General features: G+C 42.7%; 1 protein-coding gene across 1 annotated transcript; it reads right to left on the reverse strand.

Annotated features, from left to right (window-relative positions):
- Positions 1–413: 413 nt before the first annotated feature.
- On the reverse strand, positions 414–7,852 carry ap1m2 (adaptor-related protein complex 1, mu 2 subunit). Its single transcript, NM_001165294.1, is given in 12 exon segments — positions 414–632; positions 799–874; positions 1,496–1,621; positions 2,286–2,444; positions 2,524–2,595; positions 2,984–3,126; positions 3,245–3,371; positions 3,920–4,067; positions 5,031–5,161; positions 5,340–5,407; positions 5,633–5,789; positions 7,657–7,852. Coding segments are annotated over 12 exon segments (1,275 nt in total). The 5' UTR covers positions 7,699–7,852; the 3' UTR covers positions 414–606.
- Positions 7,853–12,487: the final 4,635 nt, after the last annotated feature.

A 12,487-nucleotide genomic window follows, 5' to 3' on the forward strand; every position in this document is an offset into this window, starting at 1 on the left:
TTCAAATAAACCTACCATTAAAATTATAGACTGATCATTTCTTTGTAAGTGGGCAAACGTACAAAATCAGGAGAGGGATCAAATACTTTTTTCCCCTCACTGTATATTGTAATTACTTCGTCACCATGGCCTATTTATTGCCTTAACTCTCTTATCTTACCTCATTTGCACTCACTGTATGTAGACTTTTTGTTTTCTTTTTCCTACTGTATTATTGACTGTATATTTGTTTTACTCCATGTGTAACTCTGTTGTTGTATGTGTCGAATTGCTATGCTTTATCTTGGCCAGGTCGCAGTTGCAAATGAGAACTTGTTCTCAACTAGCCTACCTGGTTAATTAAAAGGTGAAATAAATAAAAAAATACATATATTTCAAGGCTATAATTTAATATAAACATTTAACAATCTAAGAGACAATGAGTCGAGCAATTAAAATCTCAAATTAAATTGCATGAAATAAAAGTAAAAATCCCAAACAATTTTATACAGTAACATTATTAAGTAGAGCATTTAAATGAAATTCAAAGACATTTTCCTTTTTTTTGTGCGCAATTAAATTGAACAATGATCTCTGGAAGCAAAGGAAGAAGTTAGCCACCATGGTTTAGAAGTTACTCCGTAGTTGGTAATCTAAATGAAAGAAAACAGAACAATAAAAATACTATAGGATAAATACTAGCTCTAATCTTAAAAAGTAAAAATATTTTTTTTCTTACATTTCTCTCTCTATGACTAAATGATGGGACTTTTTCGCTATACATGAATAAGCTATATCTAAAGAGCATGGCAGTCCTACCTCCACTCTGTGTGATGTATCTGACCCAGGGCAAGGCCTGGTAACCACTCTTCTCTATAATTTTCATGTACCGCACCTTGAGGCACACAGTGTGACAGAGGAGAGGAGAGAGATCAGGTCAGTGTAACTTGATATAATGGACCATTTGATTTTCCTAACCTGTCCCAAACCTGCTGTTTTCAACTCTCTAGAGACAGCAGGAGCGGTAGAGACACTCTGAATGATTAGCTATGAAAAGCCAACTGACATTTACTCCTGAGGTGCTGACCTGTTGCACCCTCGACATCCACTGTGATTATTATTATTTGACCCTGCTGGTCACCTATGAACATCTTGGCCATGTTCTGCTATAATCTCCACCCAGCATAGCCAGAAGAGGACTGGCCACCCCTCATAGCCTGGTTCCTCTCTAGGTTTCTTCCTAGGTTCCTGCCTTTCTAGGGAGTTTTTCCTAGCCACTGTGCTTCTACACCTGCATTGCTTGCCGTTTGGGGTTTTAGGCTGGGTTTCTGTACAGCACTTTGAGATATCAGCTGATGTAAGAAGGGCTTTATAAATACATTTGATTTAACCAAATGAGGCACTTGTAGCCTATGCTACTTTATGCTAAGTAAGTTACCCCTTTGGTTCCGCATAAGCTTGTTTTCAAAGGTCAATACAGTATACTCACATGGGCAAGCACACACACACAGCTCACCTGTATCCCTGACACTGTGAAGTATGGAATCTCAAAGTTGACAGTGATGGGAGGTTTGCCCTCCATCTCATCATTCTCCACACTGGGCAGGCCAAAGCTGGCCCGCATCAGAAACTCCTTACCGCCCTGGAGAGACACAGAGAGAGAGACACAGAGAGACACAGAGAGACAAATTACAGAAAGAGTGAGATGGTTCATATAGGGCCCTGAGTTTTTCATCCTGATGATGTGTCCTGACCAGAAAAAGAGGCTGGAGTTTTTCCAGGTCAGGAGCCTTAATGTTCTAAATTCTAGGGTACATTATAGACCCATTTCCCGGCCGACGGCCACATCATGAAAAGTTGCACACAGTTCAGAATCATTAAGGGGTTTATTTACATGGGAGTGGGATACAGAATCCTCTGGCTTCAAATGCAGCTTGTGCAATTAACCAGATGGTTATCATCTACAACATCAGAGGTTTGATTACCTAGCAAGTTAGCAAGCCAGTGAGGCAAGGTAAAATACCACAACTAGAGCTAGATAAAGCCAGGAGAATAATATACTTGTTGAACATAGCTGTAGCCATCAGTCTTACGTGTTTTCATGGTCATCACTGTTAAGTTTGTCAAGGTCCCGACATCAGGGTTAGCTATCCTGCTACAGAGCTTTTTGTTGCAAAGATGTGTGCGCTTCACTCGAATGTGACATTTGCTTGAAACCAAAAAATGGCTCTATATATTTGGCCTTGAGTTTTGTCAACAGGGAAGAATGGCTGGAGACAGAAGTGCTGCTTGGATGAAACACTTACAGGGAAGGACTTGATAGTCCACACAGCCAGGTTCTTCTCAGGGACGTATTTAGCGTGGCCAGTACTGGTCTTAAACTTGGGGGAGTCAGCGTCACTGGGGACGGGCACCCGCACCTCCACGTTGTTGGCTACTGACTGCTTCTTGAACTGACCTTTAGCCTATGGAAATAGAGAAAGGCAACTGTAGCATAGGACAATGCATAGATTCATACACCGAGTGTTACTATATAAACACTACCTTAACCATGATCTCGACTCGACTGTGAGAGAACTTCTCGATGACAGACTCAATCCATATCAGAGGCTTCACCTGTTGGGATACAGAATGTAGTTAGTTCTACCGTCAACTGGAAAGCCATTATACTACTTTATCAGTGATGTAGTGGTAGAAAAATAGGTGGGTAAATGCTGATCGCCGTTCCCTTTACTTTCGAATGCATTTTTCCCAAAATGGTGGGTTAGTGCACACACCAAAATAAAAAAATGGTGCATGAAGTGTTTCCCCTCCACTACACCACTGTACTTGATACAGACAGGGCTTACAGCTGACTCAAGTATTGATTCTGTTACAGTACTGTAACAGCGCAACGGAAGAGTGAAATTGTATGAGGGAGGGATGAGGCTATTTAGGGAGGTCATTTATGAGGGACACGTGTACATTTTCAGAGACACAATATGAATTTATTAAGGTAACTCACGTGAGTGTTGATGCGGTAGGACATGAGTTCAGACTCTCCGTCAGGAGGGATGAAGGAGATGGTGCGGTCACTCTCGAAACGGGACAGACGAACACACTGGTGAAACTTAACGTCCTCCATCGTTACAGTCTTCCCCTTGTCTCCTGAACACACACACACTCATATTCATCAACATCTAAAATGCAATTGCATCTGAGAAGCAGTGGAGAAGCAGTGACTGTGTGTGTGCTCACTGCTAGCCTGTGTGTGTATTGTACATACGGCCAGTGAGGGCGAACAGCGCGCGGTCATTGAGTCCCAGTCTCAGCTCAGGCATGCCAGACAGCATGGTCTTCAGCTTGACGGTGCCCACGATGTCACTGCTCATCACACTGCCATTGGCGTTCACCTGGGGTCAACGCATGACACAGGGGTCAACCTCTGATGGAGACTTTTTATACTGTAGCTAGTTGATTTATTGAGAGAATGCTCAGCCAATTAAAGATCAAATCCACATTAGGGGAAACAGCATCAGTTTTCACCCCAGCACCTTCGGTATTATTTTTATTCTGTTCAGGAGATAAGGCGGAGAGGAGCATCCGGCAGTAGGGGAAAACAATTGCAGTAGACCTACATATTCTGCTGTTCGCGCGTGCAGTGATGTCTGAGGAAAAAAAACGGTGTTCCTTGTTTCCAGAAACTTCTTTGTTGTTGTATTATCACAAACAGACATAGCAGTTCATCCAATTAAGGATTCCAGCTTTAATCAATTAAATAAATAAATAATTCAGAAAGCAAAGGTTATTGGTATTTTCAGTGATCAATATTTTCCTATGGAGATTAAAGCATTACATACACAAAATCAATTATGACAATTATTGATATTGCCCAAACACAAGCAAATTCATTGCCGAATTGCATGTATCAAACCCAACATCCTTATGGTAAACCACTCACCAGTAAGTTGATGGACTCGATGACGTCGATGAAGACCTCATTCTTCTTGTACTTGATGCCCTCTGACCTCCAGGACACAGCGTTGGTGACAGTGGTGGGAACCTTGGTCTTAGCCACCTCCAGCTTGGTGCCCTCCTGGGTGATGTACCTGGAGAGACAGCCAGTATGGACATCAGTAGCTTGATCCCAGATCTGTTTTGTATGACAACGAATTACAAGGACCAGGAATTGGCAAGACAGCACAAACAGATCTGGGATCAGGCTAAGTCAAGATAACAGTCAATGTACCTGTAGTAGAGACAGCAGTATGGAGATCAGTCTGATTGGACTTTCAGAAGTCCCAAAACGTGTCCTTACTGGTTCTAGACCCAACACCATAAAGTATCTGTCTATTAAAGCTGCATCTTTAATAATAATAAGCCATTTAGCAGATGCTTTTATCCAAAGCGACTTTCAATCATGCATGCATACATTTTATGTATGAGTGGTCCTGGGAATCGAACTCATTACCCTGGCGTTAGAAGCGCCATACTCAGTCATACTCAGCCATACTCAGCCCATTCTCTCCATGTGGCTTTGTATGCATTTACCCAGTACACGTGTTTACTAATTGACTATATTGTAACAGGGAACATGTGTATCAGTGTGTGTGTGCGCGAGCACGCGCGTGAGTGTTGTGATTCGCAGGCTCCCCCACCGCCTTCCGCTGCAGATCCTTTATGGTCAGCTGAAGAATGGACTGAGGTCTGCCAGGGGGCAGAAGAAGCACTTCAAGGACCACAGCAAGACCTTCCTGAAGCGGAGAGCCTGACAACCAACCACCATACCTGGCGTCCCACCTTCCACCTGGGTGTCACACACCTCCGGGACACAATCTCAGAAAGGAGAATCGTAACGTCTAGCCCAATGACACCAGCGTGCAGCAGGGACACCCCTCTGCAGTGGAGAAGTCACCTGCCCCTCATGTGGCAAACCACGCGGGTCTCGACTTGGCCTGCACAGCCACATGCAATGGCACTTACGCAACTCCACACAATAACCACAACTGGGAGCAGCGTCATCATCGAAGGACAGCCATAAGCAAGTAAGTAAGTGAGCGGGTGTCACTCACTCCTGCAGGATCTTGCTGTCGGTGGTCTGGGGGAAGCCAAAGTCCATGAGCTCGTCCAGTAGCTCATAGACCACCACAAAGTTGTCCTGTATGCTCTCCTCCTCCAACTCTGTAAAGTACTCTGTGAACACCTGGAAACAACACAACATCGATTGGCAACCTCAGTAATAATATGAGAATTATGATCATGTTCGGAACATGTTATGTCAAATGGGTAGGGAGAATCCAGTAGACACATTGTGCAGGTCTTTTGGTAGTGAGAAACACTTCGGACTCAGCCAAGACAGCACAGAGAGACCTCTGACTCACCTCAACCACTTTATAGAGGAAGGCATAGACCAGAGAGGCGTTGGAGTTCTTGTTGGTAGTGGCCACCACTGTTAGAACGTCAAGGTAGATAGAACACACAGGCCTATTCTAAGGTCCTAGAGTAATATGTTTAAGAAGTTCATTATCATCTTTACTCTAGGGAAAAATGCATATTTGTCTTTGTGTAGGTTCGATTAACATCTCATTAGTAAAGCTAACATTGTTTATACAGGCTACACAATGGTAATGATTAACTTTTAGCTGACTAGCGACTAAACTCGTTATAAGGATACAGTACAGGTTGGTGTGCTTGATCCACAGGAAGTGAACGTTGCCGTGCGACATGATTGGACAGGTAAGCCCCTCCTCTTCCTGTGTCATTAGCAAAGGCAGGAAATGGTCAATCTCAGCCATGTCCACGTCGCCCTTGTAGTTCCGACATATGAGCACCTGCAGGGTAAGTGGGGAAATTAATAGGGAAAGAAAAACAATAAACTATATGGGTCAAAGGTCACCCTTAAGGCACCTGAGTTTTTCCTAACCATGTGACGTGACTGTAAAAAAACTCATGGTCCTACTAAAGGTCAATGGGTGAGAGAGGTAATGAGGTAATGTAACAAAGGTCAATGGTCAGAGAGGTGATGAGGTAATGTAGCGTAGAGGTCAACGGGTGAGAGAGGTGATGAGGTAATGTAACGTAGAGATCAACGGGTGAGAGAGGTGATGAGGTAATGTAACAGGTCAATGGTCAGAGAGGTGATGAGGTAATGTAACGTAGAGGTCAACGGGTGAGAGAGGTGATGAGGTAATGTAACAGGTCAATGGTCAGAGAGGTGATGAGGTAATGTAACGTAGAGGTCAACGGGTGAGAGAGGTGATGAGGTAATGTAACAGAGGTCAATGGTCAGAGAGGTGATGAGGTAATGTAACGTAGAGGTCAACGGGTGAGAGAGGTGATGAGATAATGTAACGTAGAGCAGATATGGGAACAGTAGAACTAGAGATAATCATTCCAGCAGCCTTCTGGATGTGTAAGGTGAAGAGGTCTCATAAACGTTACACAATATTTCATGTTGAGTCCTGTACGTGTTCCATCGATTCCATCTCTAATGAATGCTAAATGAAGGAAGAACATAAGGGCTTGACAACTCTTTGCCTTGACAAGAGATCAGATGGCTGAGATTGGGCTCCAGAGCTACACCTGTCACTCAATCAAGATGTTGCAGTGCCAACAAAGTCTAGGTGTACAGTAGTACCATGCTACAGGCTTGTAACGGTGGTTATTGTGGCCTGTCAGTTGTTGTGTCAGCCTAGGCCAGGGGTTCGGCAACAGGCGGCCCAGAACCGGCCCAGGTGATAGTTTTTAGTAAAATCAATATAAAATATATATTTTTTTTGGATTTTAGTTTTTGTAAAAAAAAAAAAGAATTAGACTAATATCAACAAGAATTCAGCTAAAATTGAGTTTAATTTAATCATCGCGTCTCAATGCAATCAAGGTATGAAATTATTATTTTCAAATACGTCTTTTTTGGCTTAGTTGTGGTCAATTTGCAGTGTACAAATTATTATAATTATGTTCTGGCCCCTCGACCATAAATCGGCCGGTGGCTGAATATAGTTGCCTAGGCCTACTAATTTGCATGTAGCCTAATACAACCTCTTGCTGTTGTGCCACCTGAAACCATGTCCTCTTTCCCCTCCCATGACTTCTAGGCCTATTGTAGAGGGATGGAATCTTTTTATCAAATTTACACCTCTAGCTGTGTGAGATTCAGGCTATACTGGTTGTGGTCAATGTTTGTTTGTGGATATGAAACCTGAATAGAGCATTCTCTTCTGTTTACAACAGGAATTACTGTGTTGTCCGCCCAACCAAATGTGATTTATAATGTGTTGATCTTTGCACTATCCTTCTACAATGTACACAAGATGACAGGTGCCAGGCAACTTTGACTCACTATATTCACTTTCATGTTTGGAAATGATATGTAATTCTTTTGTGGCAGCTTTTTTCATAACACCTGGTATAAGAACTTGTCAAGTCTAAAAAGGATGCAGCCACTGGCCTTATGACCTGTTTCTATCCACTTGTGTCCGGAAGTGACTTGTGCAAGGCTTGAATGGAACTGTCACAGGCAACGAATTAATCTTTAACGACGTGGCTATCTATTAATGTTTAATGGCAAGAGCAAACGTTGAACAAACTCGATTACAATCCCAAACAAAAGCGAGTTAATTAAGGTCAAGTCAAGCTAAAACGGACATTGTTTATAACGTTATCAATGGCCACATTCAAAATGAGAAGTGATCTTACCTTTCCTTTCAAGTCCAGAACGAAGACAGCGGAGGCAGACATGATCAGCACCAAATGGATCACTCCGCAAGTATTTCAACCACTACAAGCTTGTCCGCTTAAATTCAAGTTAACCTTTTAAGCGTTTCCTTTCGACAGTAAAGTTGTCTAAATGGGTATAAATGTACTCATGGCTCACACGGTGCCTTTTCTTGAAGGGAACGTCGGATCTGACGTCAGGGGGCCTCCAGGTGAAACATTAACAGCGTCGCACTCACCTGTATGGAAAAACAAGAGGCCTGGACGCACTGCTCGATTATTTCGCGAGATGGCGCAAGAGATCCATAAATGCAGGTAGGAACTTTTAGTGCAATACTCACGACTTCCACAAGAGGGCAGACGTACATTAGAAAAGTAATCATTGCAAAAAAGCACCTGTCTATTCTGTACCATACAGCACAGGAGGCTGGTAGCGTCTTAATTGGGGAGGACAGGCTCGTGTTAATGGCTGGAGTCGTATAAGTGGAATGGTATCAAATACATCAAACACATGGTTTCCATCTGCATGATGCCATTCCATTCGCTCCGTTCAAGATATTCTTATGAGCCGTCCTCCCCTCAGCAGCCTCCACTGCCATACAGTCTATAGACTCTATGGTCTGTAGGCCTGGCCTGCTGATAACAGTTTCATGTGATCTTGAAATATTTTGTATTTTTACTCTCATCTTGTTAAGTGAATCCTGGCTTTTATTTTCTGCTTCACATACCTAGAATTGACTTTAGATGGTTGGAGCTTTTCCCAACTAGATTTATTTTGACCTGGTGACCTTGACTTTAAACAGGCATTATGTCTGTCAAGATGTTTTCTAAGTTAATGCAGTGATATTTATTGCTCTGACATCACGTTTGGAATCTTGCAAAGAACTGGTTAACAGCAAACTCACGTTTCTCCTCAAAGTCAAACCCACCCAAAATGATCTGACACTTTACTATTTCATTACAAAACCCTAGGCCTTTCAGCGTTTACTGGTCTCTTTATCTTGACATCTTTACAAAGGATTATATATATATATATATATATGTATGTATGTATGTATGTATGTGGTCCCGTGTGGCTCAGTTGGTAGAGCATGGTGTTTGCAACGCCAGGGTTGTGGGTTTGATTCCCACGGGGGACCAGTATGGGAAGAATTTTTTTAAATTAAATGTATGCATTCACTACTGTAAGTCGCTCTGGATAAGAGTGTCTGCTAAATGACAAAAATGTAAAAAAATGTATGTATGTATGTGTACTCTGAGTGTTTGATTGTGCGTGCATAAAGATGACAGATGGACAGAATTAGTTTGGACTTTTGGGACTAATCCATTGGATCCATTCACTGTGCCAGTCAAGCTCAATCAAGCCCAGCTAAAGTAATTGAATACTACTTGAACCCAGGTCTGGATTTGTCATGTGCAATGCCTTTACCGCTTCTATATCCGTTATAACCCTTACTTTACATGCATGGTGCCGCTACTCGCCTCCTTCCCCATTGGGGCCACAGTCCCTTCCTCTCTCTTCCTCTCCTCTCTGTACGTTCCTCTTGCTTTTATCACGCTATAGGAAAGCTGTGTGTGTGTGTGTGTGTGTGTGTGTGTGTGTGTGTGTGTGTGTGTGTGTGTGTGTGTGTGTGTGTGTGTGTGTGTGTGTGTGTGTGTGTGTGTGTGTGTGTGTGTGTGTGTGTGTGTGTGTGTGTGTGTGTATTTAGGCTATAGGAAGGCCATGGCCAACAACAGACTTCCATGTAGGAGTTGTGTATGTTATGGGAGGGTTGAGACATGTGTCAGTCTTAGTCAATGTATTGCTCATTTTGCCCAAAAGCTTTGTTTGCACCAGCTTGAAGTAGCCATATCCAACCCACAGACAGGATAATTTGTAGACCTATTTGAGCTGTAAACTAGACAGCAACGCCTTAGTGAAACACACATGCTACATTCACAAAGGCTGTGGCCTATCTATAAAATAATAAAGGGTCAGATGTGGGCCAATGGGTGACATGCAAACTAAGGAATGCTTTGTGTACCTTTCAGACACACACATTGTTTGTTTTAGTCAGTTAGTGCAGGCCTACTGCCATATTTTCTAGTCACCCTTAACTTTACCTGTTTTTGGACAAAATGTGTCTAAAAACAGGTAAAGTTAAGGGTGACTAGCAAAGATGGCAGTTTATCCAAATCAAAGTTTAGCATCCTCCACCAATGTTTGATTTTAATCTTTAAAAAATCACCCCCACACTCCAAATCAAGCATGGGCTACAGGAAGAGAGGGAGAACTGTGAAAAATGTAAACAACATTAAACCCCACTATTCTTAATCGGACCTCTTCTTCTTCCCCTGTTGTGGTGGCCTGGATGTAAAGCCAGGAGGAAAGGCCATCACTGCTGCAGCATTAGGATGTGTCTCAAATGGCACCCTATTCCGTACATTGTGCACTACTTGTCAAAAGTAGTGCACTATATAGGGAATAGGGTGCCATTTGAGATGCAGACTTGACTGACTGCAGTAGCCTTCCCATATTCCCCATATGGGGTACTTGGAGGTCCAACAATAACATATGGAAACGCTTTGTAGTTCAGACAGACTCCAAGGGAAACAAATGGCTTGTAGGTCAGACAACAAATTACTTGTAGGTCAGACAGACTCCAAGGGAAACAAATGGCTTGTAGATCAGACAACATATGACTTGTAGGTCAGACAGACTCCAAGAGAAACAAATGACTTGTAGGTCAGACAGACTTCAAAGGAATCAAATGGCTTGTAGGTCAGACAGACTTCAAAGGAAACAAATGGCTTGTAGGTCAGACAGACTTCAAAGGAAACAAATGGCTTGTAGGTCAGAGACTCCAAGGGAAACAAATTACTTTTCCTCTCTACCTCTCTAGGTTTTACTATACAAGTTAAACTGTTCAACAGTAGCTTCTTGCTACTATCTATCCCAGGGATTCTTAAACTTTATCAGCTCAAGACCCAAATGCGAAATTGACCGTGACCCAAATTGCCCTTCAACGACTGATTTTAAATCTGATTTTAAATCTAACCTTAACCACACTGCTAACCTTATGCCTAACCCTTACCTTAAATTAAGATAAAAAAGCAAAAAAAACTCCATACATTTTTATGACTTTGCAGCTTGGCCATCTAGTGGGTCGATATGACTGTACATTCTATTGTTCATTCAGTGCACTGCTGAGTGCCATAAAGAGGTAGACATACACAACAGACGACACATTGACGCAGCTGCTATTGTCATGACCTAGTTAAGAACACCTGCGCTAGTCAAATCATCTCCCCTTCACATGATGGCTCAAACCATCACAAGCTCAGTTCATTTAGCCCTCAGACTTCAACATGGTATGTACAGGCCTGACCGCGGCATATGGAGAAATGTAATGGACCAACTAAGTGGTGATGCTCTTGACCAGTCTTACTCTCACTCCTACCAATTTTCAACAGTGTAGAGCCACCACTGAACATATGGATGGTAGAACTACTAATGACTAGTTGGCCTACGTGTGTCTGGGTGTGTTTGTTGGGTGCAGCAGTGTGTTTCAAAGTGTTTCCTCCCCTGCAGCCTGAGAGGAAGCATTGCTCTGGGTAGTGGCTGGTGTCTTTAGGTCTCTGAGACAGAGACTATTGTTATTGCTTATCACCAGACCGGTACAGCCAGTACCACTCTGTTCTGTTTGGTAAACTGGCTAGTGACCTGTTGTTCCTGTTCCTGAAGTGACTTCCTGTTCTCATGTCGCAAGACACTCCCCCTCGTAGACTGTCACAGTGGTGTGATGTCCTGACCCCGCCCCTTTGTGACATCGCTGGCCAATGGGAGACGGCGGAATGACAATATGTAAATAGTCAGGTGAGGTGACGATACAGGAGATAGTGTTGTCTATGAGCCTATCCCCTGGGGACAAACATTGTTTGTCACCTGTGTTTCAGTGTGTATCTTAAAGCCATAGGGGTCTAGCACACTGTGGATCTAGACTCATTTGAATGGCTTAGCTTCAATACAACATACTGCATCTAACGAAGGGGAGTGAAGGTTAGGCCAAAAAAGGTTAGGCCATAAAAACAACCCCAGAATTGCACCCCCAGCTTTGTATTGCAGTTATATGTTGAATTCAAAGATTTATCAGAAGACTGTTGATCTACAGTAAAACTGTACTGAATGTCCCACTGGGGCCTCCCGGGGCCACCAGTACAAACATCTATGCAATCACGTGTTATAAGCCACTTTAAGAAAAGGTGTCTGCTAAATGACATACATTATTATAAATGTTGGCAAACGTTTTGCACATGCATAGGTACTGCACAAAAACCTGCCAGAGTTATCACGAGGATGACAAGGTTATCCTATGTATTCTCTATCCATTGGATGTTCCTGGCTGTCTAGGTAGACTCCACGTGTAGACCACTCCTACTAAGGATTGTGGATGCTAGTTCCTGTCAGATGTTATTAATTGATAGAGAACAGGTCTGTCCTTGAGGAGTAGATAACGACATCACAGCTCATAGACTGATCAATTAATTCACTTCCTGCATAGCTCACCTATATATACTTTATATAAGTAAGCTAAATACCATTCAAATCAAATGTAAACTTTGTAAACAACAGGTGTAGACTAACGGTGAAATGCGTACTCACGAGCCCTTCCCAAAAATGCAGAGAGAAAAATAATAGACAAATAATAACACAGGGAATAAATACACAATGAGTAACGATGACTTGTCTATATACACGGGGTACCAGTACAGAGTCCATGTCTAGGGGTACAAAGTCATTTAGGTAGATAGAGTGCCTTCAAAAAGTATTCAC

This window comes from Salmo salar, chromosome ssa02 (assembly GCF_905237065.1).
Source record: "Salmo salar chromosome ssa02, Ssal_v3.1, whole genome shotgun sequence".
NCBI lineage: Eukaryota > Metazoa > Chordata > Actinopteri > Salmoniformes > Salmonidae > Salmo > Salmo salar.